Source organism: Erinaceus europaeus, chromosome 21 (genome assembly GCF_950295315.1).
Source record: "Erinaceus europaeus chromosome 21, mEriEur2.1, whole genome shotgun sequence".
Taxonomy (NCBI): Eukaryota; Metazoa; Chordata; class Mammalia; order Eulipotyphla; family Erinaceidae; genus Erinaceus; species Erinaceus europaeus.
This window is the reverse complement of record NC_080182.1, coordinates 25895220-25914282: the sequence shown is the minus strand read 5'-3', so window position 1 is coordinate 25914282 and position 19063 is coordinate 25895220. Positions and strand designations below refer to the sequence as shown.

Below are 19063 nucleotides of genomic sequence, written 5' to 3'. Positions count from 1 at the left end.
ATCCTTATGCCGGTCCTTGTGCTTTGCGCCACCTGCGCTTAACCCGCTGCGCTACAGCCCGACTCCCTAATTATTTTTATGATTTAATTTTGGAAGAAAATATTCGCGATTTTCCACTCCAAAAAATAACTAGAAGATACTTTCTTCAAAAAAGATGAATCTCCTGGGCTGGGAAGTAGCACACCAAGCAGGGCATCTGCCTCACCACTGTGCACCTCCAAGTTCACACCCTGGTGCTACCTGGGAATAGCACAACATGGCACAGGGAATAGTCCAGGGCAGTGAAGCACTGCTGTGGTCCGTCTCTCTCTGCCTCTGTCTGTTTCTCCGTCTCTCTCTCTGACACTCATTCACTTTCTCAATCACGCTTCTACAAATATCTGAAATTAAAAGAATGAAAATATTTGGGAGTCAGGCAGTAGCACAGCGGGTTAAGCGCATGTGGCGCAAAGCGCAGGGACCAGCATAAGGATCCCCGTTTGAGCCCCCGGCTCCCCACCTGCAGGGGAGTCGCTTCACAGTGAATCAGGTCTGCAGGTGTCTTTCATCCCCTCCTCTGTCTTCCCCGCCTCTCTCCATTTCTCCCTGTCCTATCCAACAACAACAACTACTACTACAACAATAAAATAACAAGGGCAGCAAAAGGGAATAAATATTTTTTAAAAAGAATGATAATATTTTTATAATAGCAGTGGAATTGTGCAAATGCAAGACCCCAGCACCACATGGAAATGAAGTGACTTCTACACATTTACTGATTACCATTATTCCACAAAAATATCAGTCTGGACTAAGATGGAAAATATGTTAATTAAGGCAGGAATACAGAATAGCAAAACTGGAAACATTTTTAAGGTATTACCAAATCCAATCTCTTCACATGACAGGTGAGAAAACTAAAGTAATTACTTTGTAATGAATTCACATACTTAGCAAGTGGAAGACCTTCAGGTCTCCTGAGTATTAATTCTACTTCACCGGGCCACCTTAAGTAAATGTTGAAAATGACAAAAGAAAGCATTATTTTTATTTATTTATTTTTTAACAAGAGAACTGCTCATCTCTGGCTTATGGCAGTGCCCAGAATTGAATCTGGAACTTTGGAGCTTCAGGCACAAATGTCTTTTTATACAAACACTACGCTATCTCTCTAGCTAAAGCACAATATTAAATCATGGGTAAAAAAGCATAACTCTCACTGTTTAAATGAACACAAAATTTTTTTGTTTTGTTTTGTTTTTAAGTCTAAATAAGACTGATTATATACAGAAAGACCTTCATGCCAGAGGCATCAAAGGTCTTGGGTTCCAAATCACAGTCTCACCAGGAGCCAGAGGAAGGTTTAGATGGTTGTTCGGGGGGGTTGGGGGGGAACCTAAACAGCATCATTAGTTTATTCAAAACAGGTCATATATCTCACATACTGCTGAGGGAAGGACCAAAGGGACATTCATACAAATATGTTCATTATAAGATTACATTTAACAAAGGGAAACTGAGAAAAATTTAAATGTAAAGACAGAAGACACTGTGGTAACTAAACTGTCATATAAAAAGATAATAAATTGGGAGTCAGGCGGTAGCACAGCTGGTTAAGTGCACGCATGTGGCGCAAAGCGCAAGGACTGGCTGAAGGATCCCGGTTCAAGCTCCCGGCTCCCCACCTGCAGAGGAGTCGCATCACAGGCAGTGAAGCAGGTCTGCAGGTGTCTGTCTTTCTCTCCCCCTCTCTGTCTTCCCCTCCTCTCTCCATTTCTCTCTGTCCTATCCAACAACAATATCAATAATAACTACAACAATAAAACAAGCGCAACAAAAAGGAAATAAATAAATAGTTTTTTTTTAAAAAATATGATAAATTGTTTCCAGGACATGGGATGAGATAAAGATGCAAAAGTGATGCCATTTTCTTAAGACTAAGTCTAATAAGCCAGCAGCAGAGTGGATACAGAGATAGCAGAGAGACTATAAGGGAACTGAGTCAGACTGAGTAGCTGAAAGAAAGAAACTTAAGTACAGGCAGAGTCTGGACCAAGTAGAGCAGATACCCAAACCATTTCCTCATCTGTAGGTTTTACTTTCCAAAAATGAAGTACTCATGTATGTAATTCTCACCCATGCAAACAAAAAGCTTTTTATGATATTCCACTGACTTGGAGAAAGAGCAACAGTTTCATATTCAAGTAATCCCACGGCTCTAGTACCTGAATATTATTTATTTATTTTAATATTTTATTTATTTATTCCTTTATGCTGCCCTTGTCATTTTATTATTGTAGTTATTGTTGCTGTTATTGGTGTCGTTGTTGAGCCGGGGGCTCAAACCGGAATCCTTAAGCCGGTCCTTGTGCTTCGCGTCACCTGCGCTTAACCCACTGTGCTACCGCCCAGATCCCCTGAATTTTATTTAAACTCACAGTTCTGTAAGTCTCTGCTTCTTGTTGAAGCTCTTGAAGTTTATTTTCACTCTCTGTGATAATTGCTTTTTTCTGCAACTCTAATTCTTCGAGAGCCAAAGATTCTTGCTGCTCTTTTTCTTCAGTAATCTTCAAATATTCTGATCGACTTTTTTCCTGTGCCAAAGATAACAATAGCAGCTTAGTTTCCATAAACCTTCAGCAATCTCAAAGTACTTCCACAGGAATCATTAATTTCATTTGATCTGTACCTGCCCTGTAGTAGGCAAGCAATACCCTGTTTCTCCCCATGCCGTAGTCAGTGGAAACAATGGTTTGCCAATGTGGACTGGCCAGTTTTTGCCATAATCACTATTGATATGAATTTGTTGTTGTTGTTGTTCCAGTGACTCTACAATGTCTGCTCTTTTTCCATTCCTTCAAAATAAAATATCAACTCTAAGTCAAGAAACCAAACTATGGGAGTCGGGCGTAGAGTAGCGGGTTAAGCTCATGTGGTGCAAAGTGCATGCACGGGCCCAGCTTAAGAATCCCAGTTCGAGCCCCCGGTTCCCCACGTGCAGAGGAGTCGCTTCACAGGTGGTGAGGCAGGTCTGCAGGTGTCTATCTTTCTCTCCTCCTTTGTCTTCCCCTCCTCTCTCCATTTCTCTTTGTCCTATCTAATAATGACATCAATAACAACAACAATCACTACAACAATAATTAAAAAAAAAGACAAGGGCAACAAAAAGGGAAAATAAATAAAATATAGAATATAGAATAGAATATATATATATATATATATATATATATATGAAACCAAACTATGTTCACAATTTGTGTGAAAAACCTCATTATAGTAGGAAATCTCACATGAAAAAACTATGAACATCAGAAATTTGCATGTGAATATATGAATCAGATCAAGGAACTATCTATAAAAGTCTCCATAACTCTTTTCAGATGATATAGGCTCTTTTTATTTTACCACCCCATCATCTTGAAAAGTTTATTTGACTGCTCTTAGTTTATCTACATCCATATAAAAAAGTATTTAGTATTTTGAAAAGAGAAGCTCTGGAGAGCCCTTGTAAAATTTAGTGGCTCTGAACTCCAATAAAAAATACTTTCTAAGCCTACTCCTTACATTTCATGTTGCCAACAACAGTATTTTTAGTTCACTACATTCTGGTGAAGCATATATAGCTTATTGGGAAATTCTGCACCATATTGTAAAAGATTACTCAGAAAATATCTTCGTTCTTAAAACATCAATTGGAAACACATTTAAACATACATGTTATTTAGCATAAAACACTGTTTTTTAAACAAATCATACTGTTTAATCTAAATCTTATTTTAAAGACAATATTTTGTTGAATTTTGACTATCAATGCAAAATGACCTTCTCTAAGAAAGGAAGCAAAAAAGGGAGGGGAAGGAGGGAAGCTCAAGTGTACATGTGTGCTTTGTGTATGCCTGTGTCCTGCTTGCCCTACTTGGAATCTATCAGCCATTCCTAGAACTCAGCTTTAATAAAGTCAATGTTCAAGGCTCAGTGCCCTCCACGGTCAATTATTCTAGCACGCAGATTCACAGGAAGTCTTTCTGACATAACCCTAGAAGGATTATGTCAAATTAGGGAAGCTTCCAATGGAGGGACAGGATATGGAACTCTGGTGGTGGGAACTGTATCGAACTGTACCCCTCTTATCCTACAATCTTGTTAATCATTATTAAATCACTCATGAAAAGAAGTCTTTATGAGAGACATTATAGTGGCATTCCTAGTTTCATTTATGTTTCTTTGTTCCTCTAACTTCCATGATCCTATGACACAATAGTGAAGAGAGACTAGAGTTAATGGTGCAGACGGTGTGCAGACATCTATCACAGGAAGATAGAAAACCATATTCATATATTCATATATCAACAACTGTCCCACAAACTGTTTCCTAACCCAACAAGTAATCTGAAAAAATAAAAAAGTTTATATTGTCTTCTTACAACATCAACATTCTTGTTAACTACTTTAAACTCTTGGATTTCAATCCATGGACCAGCAGAAAACACTAACATGTGCAGTTACACATTCACAAATTTCATGACCACAAACTAAGCCCTAGGTCATAGCCAGAACACTGTAAATCTATGTGATGCCTGTCTTCCCAGAGATTACAGAGAACCCTGACTCGCTTTAGTAATTGCTACTACTGTAAATTCTCAGAACCAACCCCAAATCCAGTTGAGTGGGGGGAAAAATATCCATGGAGATTAAAATACTATTTCTCATTACTTTACACTGAAACATTTTATAATAATGCAGTTGCTTCCCATGAGAAATAATGTCTTACAAAAGGCTCTGCATAACTCAAGAAAAATGTATTTGGCCTTCAACTTCATATTATTATACAACTTTTTATCTTTGTTTTTCTGTTTGTTTGTTGTATCATTCTAAGTTAGTTCAGTCAATTGACATTTACTTATTTTGCTGCTTAGGGCTTCACCAAATTTCATGCCTACATGGTTATGCTGATCCTGGCAGACTTTTTTTCTTTTCTTCCAGACAGAGAGGGAAGGAGCGAACGAGAGAGAAGAGACACCACAGCACTCACCACCAGCTGTGACGCTTCTGCTTTGCATGATTTTCTCATGGGCTCAGACCAGGTCCCCATCCATGCTAACATGTGAGTTCTACCAGCTGGCACTCTCCTAGTCCCTTTTATTTTTATTTTTCAAATATCATATGAACTAGAAATTACTAGTGAAAATCATTCTACTTAGAATGAAAGCTGCAGCTTGACTGGCAGGGCACTGAACATGCCGCATGCCTGAGGTTCTCAGCTCCAGGCCTGGCCCTGCCTGCACCAGAGCGGCGCCTCTCTGGTCTCCCCCTCCCCTTTTCTTCCGTTTCATGTGAAACTCAAGCTCTGTATCTCATGAGTTAAATATCGATCTTTAAAAATAAAATGAAAACTACTTAGCGACTATCATTGTTTCTTCTTTAACATGAATTCTGGACAAAGCTTCCTTTGGTTAGTGAGCTTCGATGCACTCACTGGCAGTGGGTTTAGGTGATTTTTCTGAGTTACACAGCCTCAGGCTCACGGCTTCAGTTAACCTGTGTTCTCTTTGATTTCTTCCTCATCAGAGCTTAGTGCCAAGGCGACAGGCATGATAAATAAACTGAATAATAACAGCTTGTTAAGTCACTAAATTTAACTTGTTTAAAAAACTTTTTTTTTTAATTTTCTTTATTTGATAGAACAGAGAGAACAGAGAGGGAGAGAAAGAGAGAGATAACTGCAGTACTTACCCTCCCTGTTCATGAAGCTTCCCCCCTGCGGGTGGGGAGCAGGGGCTCCAACCCAGGTCCCTGAACACAGAAATGTGCACTTAACCAGGTGTGCCACTACCTGGCCCCACTAAGTTAACTTTTACACAATACTAAGGTAAAATCCCCAACCTTTACGACCTTACTCCTATCCTCTCTGCATATTCTAAGGTAAAGGCTTATCGGTAGTCTAGCCTCAAGCTGAGCAGGAAGGGTGAGGGAATGGCATCTTCACCTGTTACCTATAGGAAAACACAAAAGGGTACTTACAAGAGCTACTTTCATTTGCTCCTGAAGTTTCCCTTCTTGGGTCTGAAACTTCTTGGTCAGTTCCTGCTCTTTCCTGCCTAACTCCTCTTTGTGATGCATCTGTAGCTTAGCAATTTCTTCTGAGGATTTCTGGAAAATCAGTGAAATAGTTAAAATGAAAGACCCAGAATAAAATAAGTAACTCTAATGCTAGACAATACTTTGTTACAGTTTAATCAGTAAGCTAAGGGTTCCTTTTCGTTTCTTTTGCCTCCAGGATTTTGCTGGGCCGTCATGCTTACATGATTTCAGTGCCCCCACCAGACTCACCCCACCCCCAACCCCAGACAACAGTCAAGCACAGAAGAGAAGGAAGGGAGACATCACAGCACTACTGCACAATTTGTGAAGCTTCCTTTTGGCGTGGTGCTCCAATGTGGTGGCCAGGAAGCTCGAACCTGGGTCTTTGTGAATGAAAACAATTACGGTCTATTGGGTGAGCTATCTTCTGGCCCCTCAGAGCTAGTTTCATAAAATTTAAAAAATCAGAACACACTCCTCACATACATCAAAATTCACTGAAGTCTTGATCATTGATAGAAAAACCATAAAACATAGGGGGTTGGGCGGTAGTGCAGTGGGTTAAGCGCACATGGTGCGAAGCTCAAGGTCCAGCACAAGGAAGGACCCCGGTTTGAGCCCCCGGCTCCCCATCTGCAAGGGGGATCCCTTCACAAGTGGTGACGTAGGTCTACAGGTATCTATCTTTCTCTCCCCTCTCTGTTTCCCCTTCTCTCTCAATTTCTCTCTGTCCTATCCAACAATAACAAATAGCAGCAGCAACAACAAAAATGGAGAAAATAAGGCTGCTAAGAGCAGTGGATTCGTAGTGCAAGCACCGAGCCCCAATCAAACCGTGGAGGCAAAAGAGAGAGAAAGAGAGAGAGAGAGAGAGAAATTCAGTGATGCTACATTTTGAATTTATGAGCTTGGAAAGATGAAAAAGTTAGGTAATAACCATCTTTGTGGAAGAGGGAATATTCTAGTATCCTGTGAAATATAAACTTCCAGAGATTTTATAGCAACTATGGAATAAAAACATAATTTTGCCTATGAATCCATTTTAAAGAGATAATATAGTAATACTTCATAATTTACAGTGCATAAAATGAAAACCTAAATGTCATCAGAGAAACTGGAGTATGATTATCAACTATGCATAATACGGAACAATAACCAAGACAGAAAGGAACAAACAACAGTATAATATCTCTTATGTTAAAAATTAAAACAGAAAAAACTATATATGCAGAGATTATCTTTGAGAAGCATATCCAAAAAGATATAAATTCATTCCTCCACAAAAGTCGGTTTTTCCCTCCTATATTCTAAACATCACAAAACAACCATGGTCTAAGGCACAAAATAACTCTTCTTTACTTTTTAATATTTATTTATTCCCTTTTCGTTGCCCTTGTTTTATTGTTGTAGTTATTATTGTTGTTGTTGTCATCACTGTTGGTTAGGACAGAGAGAGATGGAGAGAGGAAGGGAGGACAGAAAGGGGGAGAGAAAGATAGACCACCTGTAGACGTGTTTCACCGCCTGTGAAGTGACTCCCCTGCGGGTGGGGAGCCGGGGACTCGAACTGGGATCCATACATTGGTCCTCGCACTTTGCGAGGCGTTTAACCTGCTGCGCTACCACTCGACTCCCAAAATAACTCTTCTTCAGAGTCAAAGACTACTGGAAATGCCCAAGACTTAAGTTTCAAAATTGCTATAGTATATTTCAATCTAGGTTTATGCTTACTTTCATTACATCAACAACTTCCTGCTTCACCCGACTTAATTCCTGTTGAAGATGGATGCGTTCTTCCTCACTTGTTTTCTCAATAGCTTTTATTTGCTTATCCATTTCTGCCTGCAGTTTTCTCCGTGCTTCTTCTGTTTTCTGGGCTGTACTCAAGGCTTTTTCAAGTTCTTCAAAAGCTATAATGAAAACAGCAGGAAACAAGTACCCTCAAGAAATACTATTATCAAGCTAAAGTGTTTTACAGCTATTTTCTGAAAACTAAGAGCAGCAGTAGCAGGACAGGTTAAAAAAAAAAACCTCATCTTTGTTTTAAACTAAGAGGTATTTGTTAACAAAGGCACAAAAAATGTTCAGTCACTGTAACCAATTTGTCCCTGAGTTCTGGATTTAGATCTTTAGATTGCTTACAAGAACGCTTGGCAGTTTTGGGAAAAAATAGTAAATTACTAAAGGTTCCCCATTCTCACCACAGATGTCCTATGGATAGTAAATGAAGAAGAAAAATAAAAGAGCTGTACCTGTTTCTATACATAGAACTTCAATGGCCCCCTTTGTCTCCTATGTAGTTCTTACTTTTTAACCTTATTTTTTATTCTCTTAACCATATAATAAAAGAGCAGGGGGTTGTTTTTCTTATTTAAACATGTATTTTGAAAGGAAACCTACTGTGTTCAATTTGGGCCCTTGACTAGAAAAAAAATAATTTACCTGATTCACTAGTGTGTAAAATGGCGCTACTACCAGCAGGGAATTCCTGAGTGAAATAAGAATTCGGGTCCTAAAAAAATAATCATGTTGTCTAGATCTTTAAAGATAGTTCATTCAGCACCAAACAAAATCAAGGATGGGTACCTTACATGGGTAACTTGGTAACACGTGCACTCTAACAGGTGCGACACTTACCCAGCTGGGTAAATTGAAAATAAAAAGTATGTGTGTGTTTGTGTGTATGCATGTGTGTTTTCATGTAGTTATGTTCATGTATACATACTTGTGTTTGTACTGCCGATGAATATGAACATAGATATATTCTCTCTCTTCTAGCATAATATTCCATGGAAATCCTACTGTTGTTAGAATCCTAGATTATTTCCTTTAATCCTAACAGAACCAAAGGTATCAGATTTCCCTATACCAGAGAGCCTGACTATTCCAAAAAAATATTTTGGAGATAGATTTGTAATCTTTACAAGAAACGCCTGAGTGTTACTTCATTATCACATGTGGTATTTTCACTTCCAGTCGCATAAGAAATGTGGAACATTAGCCTACATTTAAAAAAATTTAAAAAGCCCGTTTAGAACCATGCCTGATTTAACAGACAGGACTTGGGAATAGGAATTGCATGCCTAAAAACAAACATATATTCCAAGATTATTTTAATTAATTAATTAATGTATTTATATCAGAGTACTGCTCGGCTCTGGCTTAGGGCAGTGTGGGGGTTTAAACCTGGGACTTCAAAGCCCCTTAGGCATGACTCTCTTTGCATAACCATTATGCTATCTAGCCCCATCCCCAATACTTTTTTTTTCTTCAGGGTTAATGCTGGGGCTTGGTGCCTGCACTATGAATCCACTACTCCTGGAGGCCATTTTTCCCATTCTGTTACCCTTGTTACTGTTGTTACTGCTGTCGTTGTTGCTGTTGGATAGGACAGAGAAAAATCGAGAGAGGAAGAGAAGACAGAGAGGGGGAGAGAAAAACAAACACCTGCACACCTCCTTTTTGTGAAGCGACCCCCTTACAGGTGGGGAGCCAGAGGCTGGAACCGGGATCCTTATACCTATCCTTGCGCTTTAACCTGCTGCGCTACCGCCTGCCCTACCCCATCCACCCCACCCCACCCCCCCCCCCCCCCGCCTGATATTTTTATAACAGCAAACTGCGTGAGGTACAGAGGAAAAGAGTAATTTTTGGATTATGGTTTCAACTGGAAAACACAACTTACTTTGCACAACATAAAAATAACTTTTCTGGGAATCTGATTTTTTTTAGAACCTATCCAAGTGGCTGGTGTGGTGGCGCATCTGGTTGAGCTCACACATTACTATGTGCAAAGACCCCAGTTCAAGCTGCTGGTCCCCATTTGCAGGGAAGAAGTGTCACAAGTAGAGAAACAGTGCTGCAGGTCTCTCGGTCTCTCTCTATTCGATCTCCCCAACACAGCCCTTCCCAACTTCTTTGTATCAAAAAAAAAAAGAAAAAGAAAAAAAGAATCTATTCAATCTACTCACCTTATATGTCAAAAGTGTAAAACTAAAATGGTCAGTAAGATCTAAATTTCAAATAAATATTAGTTGAATTTTTTAAAAAAAATTTGTATCTTAGTTGAAATTATTTGTAAGTATCTTTACTCTAGGGGCCAGAGAAGTAACTCAGCAGTTGAATTCATGCCTTCCATGTGTGAGGCCCTGGTTCTATATTCCACACAGTATGAAAAGGTGGAGTGGGGTTCTGGTCTCTCTCTCTTACTATAAGATAAATTCATGAATTAAAGTTTCCTATATTAGCTTTTCTGGTAGTTAACTGTAAATACCAAAATAATAATCTCTAGACATAAATATGATGAAAAATAAAATATTTAAAGTGAAATGCTTTTTTGTATTATTTAGGTATTTCTTTACTCTAAATTCTATTGTCAAACATAGAGAAATGGCTATAAGGAAAATATAAATTTCCTAATATCTCAAAAAAAGTGAGCTAAAGTGATTACTTATGGGAAAGGAATTTTATAATAAAGTGCTTGCTGTTTAGTTTATGCTGAAGGCTTAAATGTGGAAACAGGCTTTCTCAATGCTTAGACTGCCATTATCAGCTGTAAAACTGAATCTGAGCTCTTCTCAAGAAATATCTTAAACAGGGTTTTAGAGAATGCGAAGATACTTTTGATATTCCTCCAGCTAAATAGTCTTACCATAAAACTTTTGCCAATAATCAAAATAAGACAATATATGATCAATATCAAGCAAATGCCCCATCTTTGCGAATCCCAGAATCCAATACAGCATAAAAATAGATGCAGTGGTTGTCAGCAGCAAGTTGGCCCAGTGGTGAAACACAGGACTTGTATGTGGGGTACCAAGTTCTTAATCCCCAACAATAGTGCATACACTTAAATAATGCCCTGGTTCACTCTTCTCCTCCCTCCTTCTTTCTCTCTATAAGAAGCAAGTAAAATATGAATGTGCATATATATGTGTGTGTGTGTGTGTGTATATATATTCAGTACTGATGTAGTATGGGCCGAAGAGGTGGCTCCGTGGTAGAGCGCACGCCTTCTCTGCATTAGGTCCTGCACTCCATCTTCAGCACATGAACGCACGGGGAACAGCACCAAGCAAACCCCATGGACGGCACTGTGGTGCGGTGGTGTCTTTATCGTTCTCCACCCCTCTACCACTTCCTAAAAATCGAACTAAAAACAAGGCTGGGGAGGCAACTCAGCAGTATCACACATATGCAAGGCCCTGGGTTTGTTTCTGACAGTGTATAAAAAATAATAATAATAAGTAACAGATGTTGTGCTCTCACTTAATGAAACCAAAAAGAGAAAAAGTCCATGCTACGAAGTTCCTGTTATATTCATTTTTAACAATCTAATTTTCTTTTTTTTTTAATATTTACTTATTTACTCCCTTTTGTTGCCCTTGTTGTTTTGTTGTTGTAGTTATTGTTGTTATTGATGTTGTCATTGTTGGATAGGACAGAGAGAAATGGAGAGAGCAGGGGAAGACAGAGAGGGGTAGAGAAAGACAGACACCTGCTGACCTGCTTCACCACTTGTGAAGCAACACCCCTACAGGCGGGGAGCTGGGGGCTCAAACCAGGATCCTGACACCTGTCCTTGCGCTTGGTGCCACCTGCACTTAACCGGCTACACTACCACCCAACTCCCAACAATTTAATTTTCTAACCACATTCTGTAAATTTTAAAATGAAAACCTACATCATATTCTACTTTCACTGTTTAACCCACAGAAATAGTTTTCTATTTATTTTCTTTGTGTGTGTGTGTGTGTTTCCAGTTATCACTGGGGCTCGGTGCCAGCACTAGGAATCCACTTTTCCCATTTTATTGCCCTTGTTATTGTTGTTGTTGTTGGATAGCACAGAGAGAAATCAAAAGAAGAGGGGAAGACAGAGAAGGGGAGAGAAAGATAGACACCTGCAGACCTGCATCACTGCTTGTGAAGTGACCACCCTGCAGGTGGGGAGCCAAGGGCTCAAACTGGGATCCTTCTGCTGTTCCTTGAGCTTCGTGCAGTGTGTGCTTAACCCACTGTGCTACTAATGCCTGGTCCCCAGAAACAGTTTTTCTAAGTCACTTAACTATCCATAATAAAATGATCACAGAAGGGTGGGTCTGGCTCCACAACTTCATAATCTAAATGCAACCCTCACTTCTTACAACTATGCCAGTCACATAGTTTTGTTTTGTTTTGTTTTTACCAGAGCACTGTTCAGCTTTGGCTTATGGTGGTGCGGGGGATTGAACTTGGGACTTTGGAACCTCAGCCATGAGAGTCTGTTTGCATAACCATTATGCTATCTACCCTCTGCCCAAGTCATATAGTTTTATATTAGAAACCTTTGATACCTCTAATTCAATACTTTAATTCAAATGTAAAAAAACGAGGCATTTAACTTTTTCCTCAGTTGATAAACCAACTTAACTAGGTAAACTTCATAACAGAAATACATCTAAGAAGTATTCTGCAACCTGCATTATTTTTCAAAACTAAGAATGCTGACACTTAAGCTGTCAAATTTTGTCAAGCAAAACTGCTTGCCTTACTAAACATCAATTTATCTCACTAAACCAGAACTTCTGAATCTAACTACCAGTGGCTTCTAACTCAACAAAATGTATTATCTCTTATCTCTGATAAACATACAAAAACTCACTGCTTTCTATGTCCATCTTGCTCAAAAGAAATGGTAACTACCTCTAGCATTCAATCCCCCACACCACCATAAGCCACAGCTGAACTGTACAAAGAAAGAAAGAAAGAAAGAAAGAAAGAAAGAAAGAAAGAAAGAAAGAAAGAAAGAAAGAAAGAAGGAAAGAAAGAGTGAAAGAGTTGTTAGCTACCACCCCCACCCCAAAGCCAGTAAAACAGATTGCATATATCCACATACAGAAAAGATATTTCATACCCATTCTGGATTCTACATTGCACCACAAATTAGCCATTTCCTTACAGGAAGTCTGTCTCTAACTTGACTGCAGTGTTGAAGGAGGAGCTCACATTCTAACCAGAAACACCTCGCCTTCTGATCTTACAGCCACCAGACTCAGTAAAGTGGTGTCCACTCACTAAGTGGTGTAGTATTTTAAATGTGAATGCTCCACTCTTTCCAAAAATGAAACTATGATGGGGGTTGTAATGTGAATGCTAAACAAGTGTGTTCTGAATGCCATCAGAATGTATCTTCCAATTACCAACAAAGAATAAGCAAGTGGAGGAAGAAAGCATGCAGCGGCCACAGTTGACAAGTCCTCTGGCAGCATGCAGGAGTGCACGGGAAAACCACGGTCACAGCACACACCGACAGGAAGGCGAAGCACCAACTGCCGCCAAATGTTGCAAGAACACACCGTGCTCTTCCAAAGCAAAATCCAATGTATCTCAGGCAAATTTTGTGTGTTTTAAAAAGAGACCACTTTGAAAATCTTTCTAGACAACATTTAATGAGCTTTGAGAACAGTCCTCTGGTATCTTGAGTTAAGTGAAATGCAGGACAGGCCTTTTACTGCTAGTTCCTGATCCCCATGGGAATTCCAAACTCACCAAATGCTTACCATTGGAGTTAAATGAAAGGGCCAGGTGGTGGTATTCTTTACTATGCCTGAGAGCCCAGGTTCAAGCCCCCGGACCCTACTAGCTGGAGGGAAGAATCACGAACAATGCTGTAGGTGTCTCTCCCCTCTCTCTAGCTTCCTTTTTCTTTATTTTTAACCCTCTATCAAAAATAAAAAGGCCACCAGAAATGGTGGAGTCATGCAGACACTGAGCTCCAGAGATAATGCTGGGTGGCAAAAAATAAAACAAACAAACAAAAAACAGTTAAAAAAGGCTAGCACATCTACAGCTCATTAATGCAACCACTTATTCATCATATATTTATTGGGTGTTTGCCATATGCCAAGCTTGCGCAAAGAAAACATTTCATAGAAAGAGAATTGAAGTAATATAAAAGGGAAGTAAGAGAACTAGTCCTTACGTAAAGCTAGGAAGATTGTGGCATCTGCCTTTGCCACTTCATACTATCTTTTCCCTTCCTCTTCCTTAATGTCCTTACCAATCATCCTAATAAATGCCAGACTCCTAAGGTTCCAGATACCATGAGTGTTTTGTTGCACTGTCCCTGTGAACACTTTCACTACAAGGACAAGACTCACCTTCAGATTAACTGTTGAGTCAACATTGATTTAAAAAAAAAAAAGCTGCTAAAATAAAAGTGCATATATAGTGAGAGAGAGAGAGAGAGAGAGAGGTTGAACTACAAATAAACTGAAATGCAAATAAACTGAAAGTAAATTTGGCTTATCAGAATTCATACCGAACTGTCAAATCTTCTTTGTGGAAAAAAGTAAAATCAAAAGGAGCAGTTTTCAACATGTGGCCCAAAGATCTTCAGGTCTTCAGACATACTCAGAGAGTGTCTTTCTTTTTCAAATATATATATATATATATGCATGCATGGGGCAAGATTTTCTTCATTTATTTCAACAACAACAACATGAATGCAGAGGCAAGCAGAAATTCCAATAATCTTCTATTAAGCCAAACAGAATTTAAAAGATCACTTCTTGCACTAAATTATGTCTTGGGAAATACAGGTAATTTTCATAAAGGTATTTATACTAGTCTGCAGTAAGCTTGTATTCATTTGTAATCTAAACTAATTGCTACTTTAGATAAACTTAAATCTATAAAAAAGTTAGTTCTAGTTTAAATTTTTAATACAATAATATCAATACTTTTAACCCACATAAAAAAGTTATTTGTAATCGTCTGTTAAGTTTTAAATATAAAGAGGTCCCTACAATCCAAAAATTTGAGGGAAAGTTATTCACCTAAGATTTATGTAAATAAGATACTACTACCATCCACTGGCATTAACAAAATCGTGTAATATAAAAACGAATAATTGGGACCTCCATAGATTTAAAGACAATCATATCTGCAATGGAAATCTACTTTTATTTTTTTGCCTCCAGGGATATCACTGGAGCTCAGTGCCTGCGCTAGGAATCCACTGTTCCTGGGGACTATTTTTTCCCTTTTGTTGCCCTTGTTGTTCATTGTTGCTGTTGTTATAAATGTCGTTAGTATTATTGTTGTTATTGCTGTCGTTGTTGGATAGGACAGAGAGAAATAGAGAGAGAAGGGGAAGACAGGGGTGGGGGTGAAGGAAAGATAGACATCTACAGACCTCCTTCACAGCTTGTGAAGTGATCCCCCTGCAGGTGGGGAGCCAGGGGCTTAAACTGGGATCCCTACAACAGTCCTTGCACTTTGCGCCACATGCACTTAACCACTGCACCACTGCCTGGCGCCTGGAAATCTACTTTTTGAACCACTTCCCAAAATGTTTAACAACATTCATTTTCTAGGTTGACTAAGCTTTGAACTTTAAAAATATTGGAATAAAGTTATCATGTATTCCTTACGTTAGCTATACAAATTTATCTGGCAAATGTCTTGAATACATCAGGCAGATCTTGAAAAATATTAGACTAGAGAAAAGTGCCAATATGTATGATTAAATTGAAAATATGACTCTAGCTACGAATATTTTCTAGGGGCATTTATAGGAAAGTGTTGCACTAAGTTTTTAAATATGTGGATACACAGCAACTATTTTAGAAATTAAGGAATTAAGTATGTACAAACACATAATCATCAGATAAACAACTTACATTAAAAGAAAATCTAACTTCATTAAATTGTTGTCCATCAAGCATTCATTTAATGTCAAAATATCTATACTAACCTAACAACATGAAATACTTAAAATTCTACTTTGATTTATACTTTTTTTTTTGCCTGAGAAACATGGAATTTTATTTGTATAACTTATTCTAAGTACCCATGATAAGAAAAAAATAGCCCTTACCCCAGTCCTGTTCATACAAGGCTTGGGAAAGGCACCATGATTCACTTATTGGCATGTGTGAATGCACAAAAATAAGATGTTTTGTGAGACTTAAGACTACAAGAAAGTTTGTTACATAAATTATCAGCAACTAAGAAAGAACTTAAGTATACATGTCATTTTATTATGTAAATATGCATATATCTTACACATTATTTAAATAAACTATTTTAAAGGGTTCTTCAAATGATAAATATGTTCTACTAAATGTTTTTGGTATACACAGCCTCTACATAGAAATGAATTAAAAAACTCATTTCCTGTACAAACACAAAATGAAAAAAAAAATTAAAAAAGCAGTGTTTGGAGAGTTCATCTATGTTTTAAAAATGCAGCCAATCATGTAAAATGTATAACTTCTGCAATGACAAAAAAAAAATTAAAAAGAATTCAGATTTACAAATTTAATGCACTCTGGAAATTTTCCTAGTCCAAGCAGAATATTTTATCCAGTTTTCATAAATACAGGCAAAAACATTTTAATGGTAGGGGATGCTAATTCTATGATTAGGGTATTTTTTGGGTAAAGAATATATTTCAAACAATTAAGGTGACTAAAAAGTCTATACACTAGAATTCTGATTAAAAAGTTGGAATAAAATGTATCACAAAGCTATTACAATGTTAGTAATAACAGCAAAACTTGAATCCAGATGTGGACCAGTAGAGATACAGCTAAGTAAATGATATACATGCATTCTAACACAGCCATTAAAAAATGTTAGTGCTTTAGCAACATATAAAAGTATGCCTAACAGAAGGCTAAATGGAGAAAAAAGGAGCAAAAAAATTATATGTATGATGAGATTACAACAATATAAAAATAAGAATTGGAGAAAAGAATAAACAAGTGTCCAGAAATAGCAATGATGTTTTTATTTTCTTTTTCTCACATTTTTTTACAATATATTGCATTCATGATTAGCTAGCCATACCTCACCTGCTATCCCAGTTAAAACGCACACATATTCATACACAAAGAACAGTCAAGTCTAGTATGATGTTTAGTAGCATTAATATTCTACGCTGGCAAGAATTACAGATAAAATATTCTAGACAACCAGTAAGAAGATTTAGCACCTACAGTACACCGTTCTATATTTAAGCTGAATCAAGATACTTCTCCAAATTCAAAATTTGATTTCATGAAGCTAAGACTGTCTGTTCTTAAACGTCACCTAGAAAGGTATAGCATATAATTGAACTACAGTGAGCAGTTGTAGTAAAAGTCCTTATAACAAATAATGTATTAAGTTTTCTTTTTCCACTATAGGAATTTATGCAAAATAAATGCTATGGTACCATACTTCAAAAGCATGCTTAAAAATTCCTCTACAGCATAAAGTAAGCCTGATATAGGGCTGATATCGTATCCTCAAATAAGCTTGCTACCGATGGACACAATCTCAATATTACACGGCAAAATATTTTCTTTTAAAGCTCAGAGGCATTCAGAGTTCCTTTGTTCTCCAACATAAGGAAAGTGTCACAGTGCATCTAGAAAGCTATGAGGAAAAGTGCAATAGAATTTTCCCAAGAAAAGTAGGCGGGAATGTACTTGAGCTGACTGTGACCTCCAGAAAACGCAAGCCAAACAAATTAGTCCTCTATCTACTAACGTTCACATGTCAAGAATTAGTAAATATATCTCAGTTAAAAAATTATAGTTGAAAGTGCATTGGGAAACCTCAGATTCCTTAATAATCGTTTTAGGTAGACATATTTGATTGTAAAAATATTAACTGGGGGGTTGGGTGGTGGTGCACCAGTTTAAGTGCACATAGTACAAAGGGCAAGGATGTCGGTTTGAGCCCCCAGCTCCCCAACTGCAGGGGGGAGGGTTGTTTCACAAGTGGTGAAGCAAGTCTGCAGGTGTTAACCTTTCTCTCCCCCTTCTCTATCTTCCCCTCCTTCTCAATTTCTTTCTGTCCTATCAAAACAAACAAATAAAAACAGTAAAAATATTAACTGCGGGGAAGCAATTACAGAAGCCAGACCTTCTACCTTCTGCAACCCACAATGACCCTGGGTCCATGCTCCCAGAGGGATAGAGAATGGGAAAGCTATCGGGAGGGGGTGGGAAATGGAGATCGGGTGGTGGGAATTGTGTGGAGTTGTACCCCTCCTACCCTATGGTTTTGTTAACTAATCCTTTCTTAAATAAAAAAATTAAAAATATGAACTGCAAGCTGCAATAATGTCAGTATTTTCTTCACATGACTAGCTGCTCACACATGGTGAACTCCCCATAACAAACACCCTAACTCTGAAAGAAAAGCTTTTAACCAGCAACACTTGGTTAGCTGGCTGTAAGAGTAAGCAAGAGCAGTTCTAAAACTGCAAAAGCTCAATATGAGAGGCTAAGACTTATGCACTGGGTTTTCTGTTCACTGAAAGCAACCCAGCTCAATCCTCAAATTGAGCAGTCTCAATTTTCAAACTGCTTCAGTCTTCAGAGATTATATCCTGAAAGACACTGTCTATTAGTACTCTCTGAAAAGAAATTCCCTTCCATTTATTGGGAACAGTTTCATTAGATTAGACTCCCCTTCAATGTAGTATTTACAAGAAGTTGGAAGCTACTTAGGACTATAGTTGGTGTCAACTCATCTAAGCCTCGGCCTATCTTAAACCTTACAGTCTGGTTTCTAAAAGCATTCTGAAATTGCAAGCTAGAACTTAAATACTCACCTAACTCAAAAACATTCTGCAAAGAATTCATCCTAGCTCTCCTACTTCTAGAAATGCTATTTACATCTCCCCAAAAGCTTAGCTAACCACAATTCCTATGACTTTTTAGTAACTTATTTCTCACTTTTCTCTGTCAAGTTCAGGATTTCTATGGTTAAGATTACAGGCTCTGGACGCAAAATGGAGAGTTTCAAATCCTGACTAACTACTGACTCTGCACTGGAATGTAGGCAAGTTACTTAGCTGCTATGTTCAAGTAAAAATTAAGCACAACTACATACACAAACAAGTAGATACAAGAAAGACGTCTAACAAGAGTCTCGCACAAAATTAGTAAATAGTGGTTAACAGCAACACAGTAGTGGTAGCAGAAACAAACAAAAAAGCACCAGTGGTATGTGTATGCTATGGA

At 38.1% G+C, this 19063-nt stretch overlaps 1 protein-coding gene across 15 annotated transcripts in view; it reads right to left on the bottom strand.

Moving 5' to 3' along the window:
- GOLGA4 (golgin A4) overlaps positions 1-19063 on the bottom strand; it is a 98407-nt gene that overhangs the window by 35939 nt on the left and 43405 nt on the right. For all 15 annotated transcript variants that reach the window (XR_009547068.1, XR_009547069.1, XR_009547070.1 and 12 more), the window contains 3 exons: positions 7792-7970; positions 6001-6129; positions 2418-2573 (listed from right to left, as the gene is read on the bottom strand). Coding sequence is in view for 11 of the 15 variants with exons in the window: in XM_060180598.1 (XP_060036581.1) it covers positions 2418-2573; positions 6001-6129; positions 7792-7970 (464 nt within the window). In the remaining 4 variants the exon portion in view is untranslated. The remainder of the gene's footprint in view (positions 1-2417; positions 2574-6000; positions 6130-7791; positions 7971-19063) is intronic.